The sequence below is a fragment of the Mus caroli genome, unplaced genomic scaffold (genome assembly GCF_978045245.1).
Source record: "Mus caroli unplaced genomic scaffold, Mus_caroli_1 scaffold_15, whole genome shotgun sequence".
Lineage (NCBI taxonomy): Eukaryota > Metazoa > Chordata > Mammalia > Rodentia > Muridae > Mus > Mus caroli.
The window spans coordinates 44584011-44603414 of record NW_028227270.1 but is presented as its reverse complement, the minus strand read 5'-3'; the positions used below and the strand labels follow the sequence as shown (position 1 = coordinate 44603414).

Sequence of the window (19404 nt, the reverse complement as noted above, 5' to 3'; positions counted from 1 at the left end):
TTTCCCTAATTTCTTTCTCAGCCTGTTTATTCTTTGTGTAGAGAAAGGCCATTGATTTGGTTGAGTTAATTTTATATCCAGCTACTTCACCGAAGCTGTTTATCAGGCTTAGGAGTTCTCTGGTGGAATTTTTAGGGTCACTTATATACTATCATATCATCTGCAAAAAGTGATATTTTGACTTCATCTTTTCCAATTTGTATCCCTTTGATCTCCTTTTGTTGTCGAATTGCTCTGGCTAGGACTTCAAGTACAATGTTGAATAGGTATGGAGAAAGTGGACAGCCTTGTCTAGTCCCTGATTTTAGAGGGATTGCTTCAAGCTTCTCACCATTTACTTTGATGTTGGCTACTGGTTTGCTGTAGATTGCTTTTATCATGTTTAGGTATGGGCCTTGAATTCCTGATCTTTCCAAGACTTTTATCATGAATGGGTGTTGGATCTTGTCAAATGCTTTTTCCTCATCTAACGAAATGACCATGTGGTTTTTGTCTTTGAGTTTGTTTATATACTGGATTACGTTGATGGATTTCCGTATATTGAACCATCCCTGCATCCCTGGGATGAAACCTACTTGGTCAGGATGGATGATTGTTTTGATGTGTTCTTGGATTCGGTTAGCAAGAACTTTATTGAGGATTTTTGCATCAATATTCATAAGGGATATTGGTCTGAAGTTTTCTATCTTTGTTGGGTCTTTTTGTGGTTTAGGTATCAGAGTAATTGTGGCTTCATAGAATGAGCTGGGTAGAGTACCTTCTGTTTCTATTTTGTGGAATAGTTTGTGAAGAACTGGGATTAGATCTTCTTTGAAGGTCTGATAGAACTCTGCACTAAACCCAACTGGTCCTGGGCTTTTTTTAGTTGGGAGACTATTAATGACTGCTTCTATTTCTTTGGGGGATATAGGGCTGTTTAGATCATTAACCTGATCTTGATTCAACTTTGGTACCTGGTATCTGTCTAGGAACTTCTCCATTTCTTTTTTTTTTTTTTTTTTTTATTACATATTTTCCTCAATTACATTTCCAATACTATCCCAAAAGTCCCCCATAGCGCCCCCCACTTCCCTACCCACCCATTCCCATTCTTTTGGCCCTGGCATTCCCCTATATTGGGGCATATAAAGTTTGCAAGTCCAATGGGCCTCTCTTTCCATTGATGGCCGACTAGGCCATCTTTCGATACATATAAAGCTAGAGACAAGAGCTCCGGGGTTCTGGTTAGTACATCATGTTGTTCCAACAATAGGGTTGCAGATCCCTTTAGCTCCTTGGGTACTTTCTCTAGCTTCTCAATTGGGAGCCCTGTGATACATCCAATAGCTGACTGTGAACATCCACTCCTGTGTTTGCTAGGCCCCTGCATCGTCTCAAAAGAGACAGCTATATTTGGGTCCTTTCAGCAAAATCTTGCTAGTGTATGCAATGGTGTCAGCGTTTAGAAGCTGATTATGGGACGGATCCCTGGATACAGCAGTCTCTAAATGGTCCATCCTTTCCTCACAGCTACGAACTTTGTCTCTGTAAATCCTTCCCTGGGTGTTTTGTTCCCAATTCTAAGAAGGGGCACAGTGTCCACACTTTGGTCTTCATTCTTCTTGAGTTTCATGCGTTTATCAAATTGTATCTTATATCTTGGGTATCCTAAGTTTTGGGCTAATATCCACTTATCAGTGAATACATATTGTGTGAGTTCTTTTGTGATTGTGTTACTTCACTCAAGATGATGCCCTCCAGGTCCATCCATTTGGCTAGGAATTTCATAAATTCATTCTTTTTAATAGCTGAGTAGTACTCCATTGTGTAAATGTACCATAATTTCTGTATCCATTCCTCTGTTGAGGGACATCTGGGTTCTTTCCAGCTTCTGGCTATTATAAATAGGGCTGCTATGAACATAGTGGAGCATGTGTCCTTTTTACCAGTTGGGACATCTTCTGGATATATGCCCAGGAGAGGTATTGCTGGATCCTCCGGTAGTACTATGTCCAATTTTCTGAGGAACCGCCAGACTGATTTCCAGAGTGGTTGTACAAGCTTGCAATCCCACCAACAATGGAGGAGTGTTCCTCTTTCTCCACATCCTCGCCAGCATCTGCTGTCACCTGAATTTTTGATCTTAGCCATTCTGACTGGTGTGAGGTGGAATCTCAGGGTTGTTTTGATTTGCATTTCCCTGATGATTAAGGATGTTGAACATTTTTTCAGGTGCTTCTCTGCCATTCGGTATTCCTCAGGTGAGAATTCTTTGTTCAGTTCTGAGCCCCATTTTTTAATGGGGTTATTTGACTTTCTGGAGTCCACCTTCTTGAGTTCTTTATATATATTGGATATTAGTCCCTTATCTGATTTAGGATAGGTGAAGATCCTTTCCCAATCTGTTGGTGGTTTTTTTGTCTTATTGATGGTGTCTTTAGCCTTGCAGAAGCTTTGTAGTTTCATGAGGTCCCACTTGTCAATTCTCGATCTTACAGCACAAGCCATTACTGTTCTATTCAGGAATTTTTCCCCTGTGCCCATATCTTCAAGGCTTTTCACCACTTTCTCCTCTATAAGTTTCAGTGTCTCTGGTTTTATGTGAAGTTCCTTGATCCACTTAGACTTGACCTTAGTACAAGGAGATAGGAATGGATCGATTCGCATTCTTCTACATGTTAACAACCAGTTGTGCCAGCACCATTTGTTGAAAATGCTGTCTTTCTTCCACTGGATGTTTTTAGCTCCCTTGTCGAAGATCAAGTGACCATAGGTGTGTGGATTCATTTCTGGGTCTTCAATTATATTCCATTGGTCTATTTGTCTGTCACTATACCAGTACCATGCAGTTTTTATCACAATTGCTCTGTAGTAGAGCTTTAGGTCCGGCATGGTGATTCCACCAGAGGTTCTTTTATCCTTGAGAAGAGTTTTTGCTATCCTAGGTTTTTTGTTATTCCAGATGAATTTGCAGATTGCACTTTCTAATTCGTTGAAGAATTGATTTGGAATTTTGATGGGGATTGCATTGAATCTGTAGATTGCTTTTGGCAAGATAGCCATTTTTACAATGTTGATCCTGCCAATCCATGAGCATGGGAGATCTTTCCATCTTCTGAGATCTTCTAGAATTTCTTTCTTCAGAGACTTGAAGTTTTTATTATACAGATCTTTCACTTCCTTAGTTAGAGTCACGCCAAGATATTTTATATTATTTTGACTATTGAGAAGGGTGTTGTTTCCCTAATTTCTTTCTCAGCCTGTTTATTCTTTGTGTAGAGAAAGGCCATTGATTTGTTTGAGTTAATTTTATATCCAGCTACTTCACCGAAGCTGTTTATCAGGCTTAGGAGTTCTCTGGTGGAATTTTTAGGGTCACTTATATATACTATCATATCATCTGCAAAAAGTGATATTTTGACTTCATCTTTTCCAATTTGTATCCCTTTGATCTCCTTTTGTTGTCGAATTGCTCTGGCTAGGACTTCAAGTACAATGTTGAATAGGTATGGAGAAAGTGGACAGCCTTGTCTAGTCCCTGATTTTAGAGGGATTGCTTCAAGCTTCTCACCATTTACTTTGATGTTGGCTACTGGTTTGCTGTAGATTGCTTTTATCATGTTTAGGTATGGGCCTTGAATTCCTGATCTTTCCAAGACTTTTATCATGAATGGGTGTTGGATCTTGTCAAATGCTTTTTCCGCATCTAACGAGATGATCATGTGGTTTTTGTCTTTGAGTTTGTTTATATACTGGATTACATTGATGGATTTCCGTATATTGAACCATCCCTGCATCCCTGGGATGAAACCTACTTGGTCAGGATGGATGATTGTTTTGATGTGTTCTTGGATTCGGTTATCAAGAACTTTATTGAGGATTTTTGTATCAATATTCATAAGGGATATTGGTCTGAAGTTTTCTATCTTTGTTGGGTCTTTTTGTGGTTTAGGTATCAGAGTAATTGTGGCTTCATAGAATGAGTTGGGTAGAGTACCTTCTGTTTCTATTTTGTGGAATAGTTTGTGAAGAACTGGGATTAGATCTTCTTTGAAGGTCTGATAGAACTCTGCACTAAACCCATCTGGTCCTGGGCTTTTTTTAGTTGGGAGACTATTAATGACTGCTTCGATTTCTTTGGGGGATATAGGGCTGTTTAGATCATTAACCTGATCTTGGTTCAACTTTGGTACCTGGTATCTGTCTAGGAACTTCTCCATTTCATCCAGGTTCTCCAGTTTTGTTGAGTATAGCCTTTGGTAGAAGGATCTTATGGTGTTTTGGATGTCTTCAGGATCTGTTGTTATGTCTCCTTTTTCATTTCTGATTTTGTTAATTACGATGCTTTCCCTGTGCCCTCTAGTGAGTCTGGCTAAGGGTTTATCTATCTTGTTGATTTTCTCAAAGAACCAGCTCCTTGATTGGTTGATTCTTTGAATAGTTCTTCTTGTTTCCACTTGGTTGATTTCGCCCCTGAGTTTGATTATTTCCTGCCATCTACTCCTCTTGGGTGAATTTGCTTCCTTTTGTTCTAGTGCTTTTAGGTATGTTGTCAAGCTGCTAATGTGTGCTCTCTCTAGTTTCCTTTTGGAGGCACTCAGAGCTATGAGTTTTCCTCTTAGAAATGCTTTCATTGCGTCCCATAAGTTTGGGTATGTTGTGGCTTCATTTTCATTGAACTCTAAAAAGTCCTTAATTTCTTTCTTTATTCCTTCCTTGACCAAGGTATCATTGAGAAGAGTGTTGTTCAGTTTCCACGTGAAGGTTGGCTTTCTATTATTTATTTTGTTATTGAAGATCAGCCTTAGTCCATGGTGATCTGATAGGATGCATGGGACAATTTCAATATTTTTGTATCTCTTGAGGCCTGTTTTGTGACCAATTATGTGGTCAATTTTGGAGAAGGTACCATGAGGTGCTGAGAAGAAGGTATATCCTTTTGTTTTAGGATAGAATGTTCTGTAGATATCTGCCAGATCCATTTGATTCATAGTTTCTCTTAGTTTCTCTGTTTCCCTGTTTAGTTTCTGTTTCCATGATCTGTCCATTGGTGAAAGTGGTGTGTTGAAGTCTCCCACTATTATTGTATGAGGTGCAATGTGTGCTTTGAGATTTACTAAAGTTTCTTTAATGAATGTGGCTGCCTTTGTATTTGGAGCATAGATATTCAGGATTGATACTTCCTCTTGGAGGATTTTACCTTTGATGAGTATGAAGTGTCCCTCCCTGTCTTTTTTAATGACTTTGGGTTGGAAGTTAATCTTATCAGATATTAGAATGGCTACTCCAGCTTGTTTCTTCATACCATTTGCTTGGAAAATTGTTTTCCAGCCTTTCATTCTGAGGTAGTGTCTATCTTTTTCTCTGAGATGAGTTTCCTGTAAGCAGCAAAATGTTGGGCCTTGTTTGTGTAGCCAGTTTGTTAGTCTATGTCTTTTTATCGGGGAGTTGAGTCCATTGATATTAAGAGATATTAAGGAAAAGTAATTGTTGTTTCCTGTTATTTTTGTTGTTAAAGTTGGCATTCTGTTCTTGTGGCTGTCTTCTTTTAGGTTTGTTGAGGGATTACCTTCTTGTTGTTTCTAGGGCGTGGTTCCTGTCCTTGTATTGGTTTTTTTCTGTTATTATCCTTTGAATGGCTGGATTCGTGGAAAGATAATGTGTGAATTTTTTTGTCGTGGAATACTTTGGTTTCTCCATCTATGTTAATTGAGATTTTGGCTGGGTATAGTAGCCTGGGCTGGAGTTTGTGTTCTTTTAGTGTCTGTATAACATCCGTCCAGGATCTTCTGGCTTTCATAGTCTCTGGTGAGAAATCTGGTGTAATTCTGATAGGCTTGCCTTTATATGTTACTTGGCCTTTTTCTCTTACTGCTTTTAGTATTCTATCTTTATTTAGTGCATTTGTTGTTCTGATTATTATGTGTCGGGAGGTATTTCTTTTCTGGTCCAGTCTATTTGGAGTTCTTTTTTTTTTTTTTTTTTTGGTTTTTCGAGACAGGTTTTCTCTGTGTAGCCCTGGCTGTCCTGGCACTCACTTTGTAGACCAGGCTGGCCTCGAACTCAGAAATCCGCCTGCCTTTGCCTCCCGAGTGCTGGGATTAAAGGCGTGCGCCACCACGCCCGGCCCTATTTGGAGTTCTGTAGGCTTCTTGTATGTTCATGGACATCTCTTTCTTTAGATTTGGGAAGTTTTCTTCTATAATTTTGTTGAAGATGTTTGCTGGTCCTTTGAGTTGAAAATCTTCATTCTCATCCACTCCTATTATCCGTAGGTTTGGTCTTCTCATTGTGTCCTGGATTTCCTGGATGTTTTGAGTTAGGATCTTTTTGCATTTTCCATTTTCTTTGATTGTTGTGCCGATGTTCTCTATGGAATCTTCTGCACCTGAGATTCTCTCTTCCATCTCTTGTATTCTGTTGCTGATGCTCGCATCTATGGTTCCAGATTTCTTTCCTAGGGTTTCTATCTCCAGTGTTGCCTCATTTTGGGTTTTCTTTATTGTGTCTACTTCCCTTTTTAGGTCTAGTATGGTTTTGTTCATTTCCATCACCTGTTTAGATGTGTTTTCCTGTTTTTCTTTAAGGACTTCTACCTGTTTGGTTGTCTTTTCCTGTTTTTCTTTAAGGACTTCTACCTGTTTGATTGTGTTATCCTGTTTTTCTTTAAGGACTTGTAACTCTTTAGCAATGTTCTCCTGTAATTCTTTAAGTGAGTTATTAAAGTCCTTCTTGATGTCCTCTACCATCATCATGAGTTATGCTTTTAAATCCAGGTCTAGCTTTTCAGGTGTGTTGGGGTGCCCTGGACTGGGCGAAGTGGGAGTGCTGGGTTCTTTGATGGTGAGTGGTCTTGGTTTCTGTTAGTAAGATTCTTACATTTATCTTTCGCCATCTGGTAATCTCTGGAGTTAGTTGTTATAGTTGTCTCTGTTTAGAGATTGTTCTTCTGGTGAGTCTGATTACCATCTATCAGCAGACCTGGGGGACAAGCTCTCTCCTCTGAGTTTCAGTGGTTAGAGCACTCTCTGCTGGCAAGCTCTCCTCTTACAGGGAAGGTGCACAGATATCTGGTGTTTGGACCTCCTCCTGCCCGAAGAAGAAGGCCCAAAACAGGACCTTTCCCAGATGCTGTGTTGCTTTGGCAGGTCACAGAAGCTGTCAGCTTCTGTGGTGCACACTCTCACCTGTGCAGACTAAGTTCCTAAGTTCGGCGGAGTCCCGGAACCAAGATGGTGCTCCCTGCTCCTGAGGCAGAGGGCTCCCTTGCTGGGCAGACCTCTGTCCTCCGGCTGGGATGGTGGCCTGATTTCTCCATTTGTGTTCTCTTAGGGTCTGTATAACATCTGCCCAGGATCTTCTGACATTTAGAGTCTCTCTTGTGTGTGTTTAACAAATCTAAATGTATATGTGTTATATATTCCGACATAGACTTTAAGAAATATGATCTCAGCTCTTTCATCTCTGCACCTCAATATTCTCATTTTTTGGAATGCAGCAACATGTCTCTGAAGTCTCCCTCAGTGTTCATTCTCATTTGACTATAATATTATTTGATTGACTGAATAAGTGGTGAGTTGGGTTTGGGCACAGATACTTTAGAGTGAAAACAAAAGTGAAGGCAGTTGTGCAACAAAAAAGCAATTATAACTTCTCAGAGTATTTGTGTCTTTTCTGCTCTTACAACTCTAGCTAAGAGAAGGCGTTTTCCCTTGAATTCCTGTTTGATGAGGAGGGCTGAGCTAGGTGTGATGGTGCTTACCTTACCCCAGCATTCTCTCAGGACACAAAAGCTGGCATATATCTGAGCTTGAGCCAGCCTGGTCTATATAACAAGTTTCAAGCTACCCAAAACTACATATAGATACTCTGTCTAAAATAAAATAATAAGGTAATAAAGTAATACATAATAAGTAATAAGATAATAAATATAAAGCACAAAGAATTTGTGTGATTTTTTTTAATATACTAATTAATACAAATGAGGTCTTCAGTGCAGCATTCTGAACCCTTGGTAGTATACTCTGATGTCCTAGAACCTTGTTTACTGTAACACCAAGTTGGTGGTATTCAATGTTCTAAAATAAAGAGATGAAAACCTAGTTTTAAAATAGGCAACCAGCTGGAGTGGGTGGGTTGGGGAGCAGGATGCGGGGAGAGTATAGGGGATTTTCTGGATAGCATTTCAAATGTAAATGAAGAAAATATCTAATTAAAAAAATAAAATAGGCAACCCCTAGAAATCTAAGAGGCTCTGACCTGTGGGCACTCAGTAGTGAGTCAGTGCATGGCTGAATGAAATGACTGGGAAAAAATAAATCAAAGAGAGAGAGAGACAGAGAGAGAGAGACAGAGAGAGGCGGGGGAAGAGGAAGGGGGAAAGAATGGTATGAAATAATATATCATTACTTATAAACATGTACTTTTAAGTTTTAGTTTGTAGAAATTGCAAAGCAGAAAAGACACAGCTGTAAACATGGATAGAGTTATCACAAATCCTGAGACTGGGGATTTTGAAAATTCATCAGTTCAATTAGCTCATAGCTGCTGATGAGACAAGTGAAATTCAAGAGGGAAAGTTTTCTTGGAAAAGGTCATACAACTAATTAGTGGGAAACAGGGCTGGAAGTAAGGAACTGTGACTCTGGTCTCTTCATCTCTGTCAAAGTATTTTTAGGGTTCATGAATTTATATTAGTACATTTTTTAAAAAAATAATTTCGCATTTTCATTTTTGATAAGCATTTTTTATGCCTGGGTCCTATGGATAATCACTTCCTTCTATAGTTTGTCTATGATGAATCCTTCCTTTGTGAGGGGACACATCAGTAGAGGTGAGCCAAATACAGGCACTTCATCCCACACCAATTAGTACTATATTCACAGGGCAGTAGACTATGCCACAAGGGTTCTGTCTTTGTACATATTTGTTCAAAAGCTGAAAGGAAATGGAAAATTCTTTTGCTACACCCGATACCAGCACTCATTTGATTGAGTACTCAGCAATGAAGCTGTAATGCAAATTTTATCTTCAAGTTAACAAGACAGCTTGGCTAAGTTGTAAAAGGAAAAAAAAATCACAGTTAAAATGGGATCATATTGCTGGGCAAAATTTAGATAAATAGTAAGTCTGATAGACACAATGAACACCTGCAAGCCACTTAACACTCTCATGTCCAGAATATTGTTGTTCTTTATACTAAAATCATGAGAGTCAAAATGCCAAAATAGTACACGTGAATACTTTAACTCTTCCTAGAGCATATTCAATATTGAAGTTTTAGTTGAGGCAGAAAACAAATGTATTTCTCTAAATTTATCTTTTTTAAATTTTGCTAGTGTCATAGTTTTTAAATTTAAATTTGTGAAATGTTCTTGTCTTAGAAGAGCATAACTTGTGTCTTGCTTCCCTAATTTATATGTAGTTTACAATATTGAAATAAGAACAACTTATACTTAGAAACTGAGATGTTTTCTATAACTAAAATGTCTGGTCATCTCTGAGAAACACTGCTAACTGCACACTTCCCTCCAAGAATGTAGTTAGTCAGTAACAGTTTTGTAGAGGAGAATGATTGGATCATTCATCCCATTGACCAGGGACTGATTCTGACTCAAATTCTAACTGTATGTGTCTCTATCATGGATCCTCCCTGCCCCTTGGTTTTTCATTGGCAAGGAGCAAACTACAGGAATTGCACATCCTTACTACCTACTGGGATAAGTAGAGCGAGTGGCTTAGCAACAGGCAGATTTGGTGACATTCACTAATTCAGGGAATGTTTGTCCTGTATTAAAAATGCCTAAGATATAAGGTACAATTTGCTGAACACATGAAACTCAAGAAGAACGAAGACCAAAGTGTGGACACTGCCCCTTCTTAGAAGCGGGAATGGAACACCCATGGAAGGAGTTACAGAGACACAGTTTGAAGCTGAAACGAAAGGATGGACCATCTGGAGACTGCCATATCCGGGGATCCATCCCATGGTCAGCCTCCAAACGCTGACACCATTGCATACACTAGCAAGATTTTGTTGAAAGGACCCTGATATAGCTGTCTCTTGTGAGACTAGGCCGGGGCCTAGCAAACACATAAGTGGATGCTCACAGTCAGCTATTGGATGGATCACAGGGCCCCCAGTGGAGGAGCTAGAGAAAGTACCCAAGGAGCTAAAGGGATCTGCAACCCTATAGGTGGAACAACATTATGAACTACCCAGTACCCCCCCCCCCCCGGAGCTCGTGTCTCTAGCTGCATATGTATCAGAAGATGGCCTAGTTAGCCATCACTGGAAAGAGAGGCCCATTGCACTCGCAAACTTTATCTGCCTCAGTACAGGGGAATGCCATGGCCAAGAAGTGGGAGTGGGTGGGTGGGGGAGTGGGTGGGGAAGTGGGTAGAGGACTTTTGGGATAGCATTGGAAATGTAAATGAAATAAATACCTAATAAAAAAATAAAAGAAAAAAAGAAAAAATTATTATATTTAAAATTAAATTTTTATTTGCCACAACACACACACACACACACACACACACACACACACACACGCACACAGTAAATCTATGGGTCTGATTCCATCTGAAAGTTGCTACTATACAATTTATCTTGAGATTATCTTTTCAGCAGAGGATCTTGAGAGCACTTTCCCCAATTCTAACGAGAGGAAGAGTAATCTTCATGCAGTATGTGCATGGCTGTAAGCTTGGAAGGGAACTGTGTGGAAGGCTTGTTGGTCCCATGCCTTCCTTTCTGTGTGTGGCAAGGCAGCATCCCTTACAAGACTACAGAAGGACAGGCCTGGGAAGTACATGTGGGGAAAAATAAAACCTGAATAAAAGAGCCTTCTTGGTCCCAAGAGTACTCAGCCAACATTCTGTCCTGATCACAGTCCATTCAGTGACCTAGCGTCTACTCCTGACCCAAGCCAGAGAGTTGTTCACATTCAGTAAAGCACTGTGGGTCAGGCAGTGTGCCCAGTGCTGGAAAGATCACGAAAATTGTTTTCTTTTCTCCTTTTGATTGCTTTTTTGAGTGATTATTATTCATTGGTGTGTTTTAGCTTTCACATTACTCTGGATGTTATTGAGAACTTCATTCTAATCGCAATTAGAATGTTAGATAAGGCATTTGATATGTTTTGGGTTTTTATTTTATTTTATTTTACCATTAAGGAGAATTAGTGATATTGCTTAGAACTGAATGCTGTATTATCAGAATCAGTGAGGTTTCTGGTACCTATTCTAGCATCGAGAAGCTGTCTTCCCAGAAGTGTTACAAACTAATTACAAACTCTCTTAATAATAGCATTTAGCACATACTAGACCACAAGGTATATGCTAAATTAATGTCATTGTTAATGTTGTACACACAAAACACTGAATGTCAGACTTTGATTCATGTTTTAAAATCTTGTAAGAGACACATTTGAATTCAGGTACAATCTCTGAAGACTTTAAATAGTTGCTGGAGTGAAGAATGAGAAGAAATAAGAATTTAATTTTAGCTCTTCCTGATAGGCATTCATCTAATTTATGATATGTTGATAACATTTATTTTGATAATTGGCTATTTCTTAATTTTAATACATTTTTTGGTATGTGTCACAGTATATGTGTTAAAGGATAATTTGTAGAAATTGGTTTACTCCTTCTCCTTCCATCATGTGGGTCCCAGAGTTCGAACTCAGATGTCCAAGCTTAGCAGCCAGCAACTTCACCCACTGAGCAATCTTACCAGCCCTGTTTTTTGCCTGAAATGTTTTTTCCTCTGTCATCCTCCATTCTCTCAGGTTAGTAGGCTTATAGTCACTATATTACCTTCCTCCTCAAAATCAATTGACATGTTTATGAAAAGAATGCAAGGTATTTTAACTTGAAGACTGGCACATACATCATGTCTTCCCACATTATGCTACCCTGGGAGGACATAAATTTAGTGAGTGTACTGTGAGGATGATTTGCGAAATGTAAAACTTTATCTTAAATGTTCTATTTACTTTTCAATGACATTTATGAATTGGGAGAAGGATCATTCACAATGGAAATAGTGACATAGGAATTCAGGCTTTTGGTAGTTTGCTTCAGCTTGCATTGGTCCAAGTACTTCCACCAATTCATGAGTCGGGTATCAGAGGATATAATATTCCAACTTCCTAAGTCTGTATATTACAGGAAATAAGGTAACAGCTTTATTGCCAAGGCCAGAATTTTGTGAAGAAAATCAGTTGATTTTCTTCTATTGGCTCAGATAGTATTTCTATTGCTTTATTTTTCACAGGACTCCAACACACCCATTTCTGTTTGATGTGGTGAAAACTGCCACTTGCTAATTCAAAACATTTGTTCCTAGGTGCCAGGTTGACCTGTCTTCCCTCAGTAGGGAGCAAACTCACAAGCTGGAGTTACATCTGGAAGAGGGTGAGGGCCACCTGGTTCTGCTTGTCACTCTGACAGCCTCGGCCACAGTCTGTATCTCTGACCTCTCTGTCAATTCCATGGAGGACCAGAAGGAGCGGGAAGAGATATTAAAGAGATATGTACGTATGAATGATCTTCCTTCCGAATCCAGTGTGACTATATGAGGGCGTAAACAGTGGACAGAGACTGACAAGGATATTTCAGAGGAGGCGTTTGAGGGGTAAAAGACAGGCTCATGCAGATACCATGTAGCTCTGCAGGAGCTACAGTGGGCATTGCCCATTGATGTCTATAGTTTGGTCATCTCCAAAACCCATTGCAAAGCATATTCTGGATTTTTATCGTGTGTGTGTGTGTGTGTGTGTGTGTGTGTGTGTGTGTGTGTGTAAAACTTTCCATAAAGGAAACTCAAATTTATATATCCCTTTAATGTTAATCCTTGGTTCTATGTAATTGTAAAGAAGACTAGTCTTTCTAAATCTAAAATGAGGTTACTGCCTACTGAGAGGTTGGGACCTGAACAATATCCACAAGTGATGTTACGAGAAAACCTAATTTCACCTCTTCAATTTAAAAAGTCACTGTAAAATGCAATGAAAAGGTAGCCTCCTTCCCACTGATTGAGGGTGGGGTGGAAGAGTAGAATAGAGAGCCAATAAATAGTCACCCTTCTCAAATCCTATCTCCTTCAAGTAGTCAGTCCAGTCTTCTCTTTCTCAGCGGGAATCTTTTCCTCCATGTAGTTGTCCTGAATGAACAGAGAGGGGAGCTCTTGCTCCACCATTGTCTCTCAATGAAGGCTTGGTACCCATGGAGCTAGGGGAAAGCTTTTCCACTTAAAATCACAAAGCTTGTATTGTACAGCACTGCCAGGTGTTTAGACAGCTCCTCTAGACACTCAGCCATGAAACCAAGCTCTGACTAACAAAGAATGGCTTTTTTAAAAAATATTCCTATTTGCTGACTGACATCCTTTCAATAACTGAATTTAATAAAGATGTACCTTATCAGGCTGTGCAGATAACATGAAGTGCTGGTGCTAATGCTCTACAATATTCTTCAAACAGATTAGCAGGATGTCCGCCTCAGCAAATTTATTCTGGCTATCTCCACTGAATCAGCTGTCTGCTAATGCTTGTACAACTCATCCACCAATAGTATTATCATAAACGGCTTAATAGAGAGAGGTGACTTAGCAGGGCTAAAGAGTGTATATTTTTAAACCACCTAAGCGCCTAAGTTTTTGTGTAGTATCTTCTAATATATAATTGCAATTATGAAAACGATTTCACATTTTGATACTCTACTAAAATATATTCTTTATTTTTGGGAAATGAGCCATCTGAATTAAAACTACTGTGAAGGAATTAATTGTTATCTTAACATGAAAATTCATCTGGGCATTTTCAGTCTGTGGTTACTGGATCACTATTTTGATACCGTCCATGTATGAAAATGATAGTGCTCTCTGCATAATTAGAAGTAATCTACCTATTGTTGATTGTTTTGTTGTTGTTGAATAGATTTACTTTAAACAGCTATTTCCATTCCATTAATAAATATTCCGTTATTTAAAAGCTAAATCATGTTTAAATATGCTTTGTTGTAACCCTGGATTTCAGGCACAGGTCTTCCTGTTTCCCTCTAGAGACATACTTGCCAAGAAGCGGTAATGCAGAAGAGCGCATGCGCTATATTAGTGTTAACTCACCGCACTGCAAGGACAAAGAGCAACGTCTTGGCGGTTTTAAAGGATTTTATACTTTATGTATTATGAAATGAATGGATTTTATACTGGGTTTAAAATATCCCTTGTTTTGAAGAAACATATAGAGGAAGTAACTTGTTAGTGAATTATCCCAGCGTTTTTTCTTCTAAAATACATGCGCATGCTGTGCGTGTGTGTGTGTGTGTGTGTGTGTGTGTGTGTGTGTGTGTGTGTACTTGTGTGTGCATATTTAAAGTTGAGGTTAAACTTAAGAATTTGACTTCGTTTAGATTTGGTACTGGTCAGGGTAGAGAATGTAATGAATTGCCCCGCTCTGATATTAAACAGCTCTAGAGAATCTTGTCATTGCTCAACAGGGAAACCTCACGAATTAAACAGACATTCCTGTGTGAGCTACTATTTGATCAGCACATTCTGAAAAGGTGGCTAATTCCATTTTCTTGTTCTTTTCGCCTTTGCAGGGAGGGGAAGAGGGAAGGTCAATAGGGGCGGGTAGTAATGGGTAGTAGTCCAAGAGCTGCTGTTTGACCTTTTCAGAACGGGTTTGCTGAACCCCTGCTCCTCCTTGTCACAGTTTAAAAACCAGAGGAGCTGGTTTAGAGAAGAAGTTGTTAGCATTCCATTTTTATTATGACATTTCACAGTCATCTGATTTAATGTCCCTTGACCGGATTGTCCACCGTGAGACGCTGGGCTTGAAATGTTATTTAGAGCATTGATAAAAGGTGAGCGGCTCTAAGATGACAGCAAGTCATAAGGCTGGTGCTGTGACATTAATTTTCTCCATAACAGAGATGGAATAAGACGTCATGGTGACAAGCTGTCAATCAGCTCTGGCCCCTCAGAGCATCTCTGTGCCATAGGATGGGGTATTGCCTCTCCTGTAATAGAGCTGAACCACGATGCTCTCTCTGACAGCTGCTGCAGCCATAGAGAAAATATATTATACAGCCTTTCATTAAAAAAATAAAGAGGCTCCTCTCCAGAGCATTTCAATCTTTTCCCATCTATTGAGGGCTGAAAGGATTCACAGCAAATCATGGATTCCTCTGCTATGGAAATTTTCTAGCTTCAAAAACCACACAGGTTTTGAGACCTCCTAAAATATCCATAAATAACTATGTGGGAATAACCCTTGATAAAGCTTTTCATAAAGTTAATTTTTAAACTAATATTATTTGCTTTTTCTTTGAGTTTTTATTATAATCTATGTGTCACTGGTCTAAACAATAGAAATTTCAATAAATTGTCAAATGTCAGGTGACTGGGAGAATGAATCATTCAGGCTCTAATCAGCCCTCCCTCTAAATGTGAACCTGGGGCTCAGAACTGAAACCCTAGTTCAGTGTGGCTGTGGCTGTCCCGTCAGCATCCCAGAGCGAAATGACTCTGACTGATAATATTTGTTTTAGTCACAATGAAATTTGGTTTCAATCACTCTTGGAAAAATTAAAGTGCCAAACCCTTTCCATCAAACTTTTCCCCATCATTAGGGGAGAATTCCTACCAGGTTTACTGTATTGAGTGAGCTCTGAGATAAGACCCTGGGCCAATTTTATCAGTGCTGTGGGACACAGCATTACCTGGAAACATCAGAACCATAGCCCTGCTACCTAAGGTCCCCACTGATAAACATTTGATTTGTAGGGATTTAAAAAGAGACACAAGTGCATTTAAACTAAATCCAGCCAAATGAGCCTTTTAAATAAAATTTTGGTGGTAAACAGTTGTTTATAGCAGAGATTAAGAGCTAATCTTTGTGTTGAGTACTGTTTTAGAAAGTCATGTTGTGAGATACACATTTATCTTTCTGTCTTTCTCTCAGAATACCAAGGGCATAGCTTCGGTGTAAATAATCCTGGACTAGCCATCCAGGACTGATAAAGTTCATATTGAACAAGCTTTGATTTGCCTGTACCCAACACGAGTAATACACTAATGAGACTGCTTTTACTCTAGCAACATTTTGATAGATAAGTTTTTTTTTATGCAGAAGCATATTAAACTATGTTGTGATGAAACATTTTAAACGAGGTGCGAAATTGTCTTTAATGTGCTCATTAGAGGCAGTGGCCTTACCATAGGAAAACCAAAATGAAATGTAAACAAAATGCATACCAGTGTTCTAGAATTCTGTTGCATTTACTCATTCTATAGAGTTCTAGGTCATTTTACGTTAGCATTCCCCCTTCAGTTTCTTCAGGCACTATGCTTATTAAGATACCACAGTTAATTTGTTAAGTGAAATAGCTTTTATTATCTGGTTCTATCAAAACTTTCACAGTTCTGTACATTATAGCAAATACAAATATAAACTTAAGAAAAGTTCCTCGCTACCTTTGAATTTTATTTTTCAACTTGATTTATTTTTTTAAAATGCCTCCATTAGAAGTTTTAGAAAACTATGTAAGTCTTTGAAGTAACTATTAGCAAAGTCTTTAGATAATTTATTCCTCATCTAAACACTAAGAATAAAATGGTAGAAAAATAATTTGTTTAGTACTAACATTCTCAACAGCTCCCTATGTCTGAAGAGTGTCATATAACCAATCAGTTAAGAGAGCATTGTTTATTATAATCTTCAAGCTATCATATTTACAGATGGCAGGGTTTTTTGAGGTGCTTTAATAGAAGACATTGAGAGAAGCCATTGGAGAGATTTGCTTTGTAGCTCATTGCTCAGCATTTACTGAGGGTTATTTATAGGTAGTAATTGTGGTATTTTTATTTCAAAAAATCATCATCACTAATTACATAATTGTATGTGCATGACCATGTACACAAGTGCATGTTCTCATGTGCACATGCATATGTGTGCATTCCTGACACAGGTAGTATAATTTGTATTGGAAAAACACAAATGACTCTTTGACCCTTGAGACAACATGCTGAGAAAACTTAGTATTTTCTAAGCATATTTTTTGAGGCTTCTTTTGTTTTGCTTTTTCCCCTAATGGCCATGTTTGGATTTTTCAGAGCCCACTGAGGATATTTAACAACCTAAAAGACGTGGGATTTCTCCAGGTGAAAGTCATCAGAGCAGAAGGTTTGATGGCTGCAGATGTCACAGGTAGAAAATGATGTAATTCTCATATTGTATATATCAAAAAGTGGGCCATGTCTGTGTGATAGAATACGCCAGCTCTGAATTTTATCTGAGTGAATCATTGAAGTCAATGGTTTAAATAGAAAGATGCAGAGTTGAACTCACAAAAGACTTGATAATTCCCAGTTGCCTACACAGTTCTATATTTTAAACACAGTGTCATACACTAAAAATAATAACAAAAGTCAAAATAACTTCTGGATTATTGCCCTCCCAAAGTTTAATTACTGTAACAGGATTGATATGTCCGGGGATTTTCATTCCTGCGTACTGAGCATCACAGAGCCATCTCCTGTCGGTTGTCACCAGTTTCTCTCACACTTCTGAGTCAAATACTCATGGACTCTGTAGTATCATTCACTGAAAAGATCAGTGGTGGAGGGCTCAGTAATTACCATGAATGATTCATATTTGGGTTGCTGCTATAATTTCCTAGTTACACAAATTCTTCACCATACTACAAAAATAATTATGTATCTAAACTTTGTCTATGTTTTACTTTTCATCCAGGACATAGGTGTGTAAGAACAGCAAAACCAGTTTTGTGTCTTCTCTAGCTTTACTATCACTGTGTTTTCAACATAGTAACAAATGAGATGATGGCTTTTATATCATGCAGCTGCAGAGTTAAGTACTCTGTATGTGGCTATGGTCACTAATTTGTCATGTGATTCAGTAAGGATCTGAGAGATGTTCGTAGGACCATTGAGTTATTTAATCTCAAATTGGATAGTAAGATAGGACTGACTTACCAGTTCCATGGCAATTTCACTATGCTAGAACACATTGGCTTATTATTTGTAGCACATTGGCTTATTATTTGTAGTAATAAGCACATAATTCTAAATGTGAAGCACAATGACCCTTATAGATTTATTTGAAGCAAATACAATGCTTTTCTTACCATCCAACTATCTGCAAATCTCTGTGTCCTTCTTTAATTCATTCAGTAGAACTGAAAGCAGATAAAAAGATAATTCCCTTCAAAATTAAACAGCAGATGTTTATTCCAAAATAGCAATATTTAAAATTTTAGCATGTGTATATCATCAAATGAGTATGATATGTGACAGAAATAAATATATAGGGATTTGTCATTTCTTTGAAAAGATGATCATCAACTCATCTTTAACTGAAGACAAAATGACTTTAAAAAGCATAAATAGAAGCAGGACTAGGGGTGGCTGTAATCTCTGAGCATGCGCTACCTTAGCTGTTAGTGATAGGAACTTGTGAGTGGCGAGTTTATTTATTTTCTTTCTTAAAACTTGGTTTCCTGTATAGTTATCAGTGAATTAATAAGCACAATAAATTTTATGGAATGATTTATATTCTCTTTATTTCCAATGCTTACTCTCTGACATTATTCAAGCTGAATACAGTTGTATAAGTTTGTCTCCTCTTAGAAGCTGTCATTGATTTTAAAACTTCATGAATATGCAAACTAGGTTAACCTACTTGGCCTGTATGCCACTATGGAAGTTAAAGTACACGTACTTTCAAAGTTGGAAAAAATAGAGATTTTTTTTCCCTAATGGTTCTATATAAGTCAAATGTGAATAACAATAGCCTTTCCACTGGAGATTCAATGAAATATAATTTTACTTGATAAAGTGAACATTAATTTGAGGGCTCCTGCATAGCTGAATCTCAATTTTTTCCTTCAGTTTTAAGGATATAAATCTAATGATTCCTCATTCCATGCTGACCTTATAATCTAATGGGCTCTGGATTGAACAAGAGAGATGTTGAACTATTCAGGGGAAAATGGATAACTTAGTCTTTGACCTTGCTCATCCTTTGACCTTCTGTGGGTTTTATGACATTTGTGATGGTGGCAAAAATTATGGGCCATCTATTTAAGTAAAAAATGTCTGGATATACCATTAATTTAAATAACCTTAATTGTGAAATTATAAACAGTTTTGAGCACAAATAAGCTCTTCATGTGCTTTGTCTTTTATTTATAGAATTTCAAAAAGTTGGCATCTATCTTAGTAGTTCATGACAGCAAGGCTATGCCTAATGTGAAACAAAAGTAAAGAGATAGGATTAAATATATTTTTCCATCTTCAAGTCTTCAAAGGAGCATCCATCCAGAGCAGTGGTTCTCAACCTTCCTAATGCTAGGACCCTTTAATACAGTTTTTTATGCTGTGGTGACCCCCAA

The 19404-nt window shown here is 38.2% G+C and overlaps 1 protein-coding gene across 9 annotated transcripts in view; it reads left to right on the top strand.

Moving 5' to 3' along the window:
• Mctp1 (multiple C2 and transmembrane domain containing 1) overlaps positions 1 to 19404 on the top strand; it is a 633933-nt gene that overhangs the window by 393885 nt on the left and 220644 nt on the right. For all 9 annotated transcript variants that reach the window (XM_085830938.1, XM_085830936.1, XM_085830943.1 and 6 more), the window contains 2 exons: positions 12332 to 12518; positions 17105 to 17198. In XM_085830938.1, the coding sequence (XP_085687064.1) occupies positions 12332 to 12518; positions 17105 to 17198 (281 nt within the window). The remainder of the gene's footprint in view (positions 1 to 12331; positions 12519 to 17104; positions 17199 to 19404) is intronic.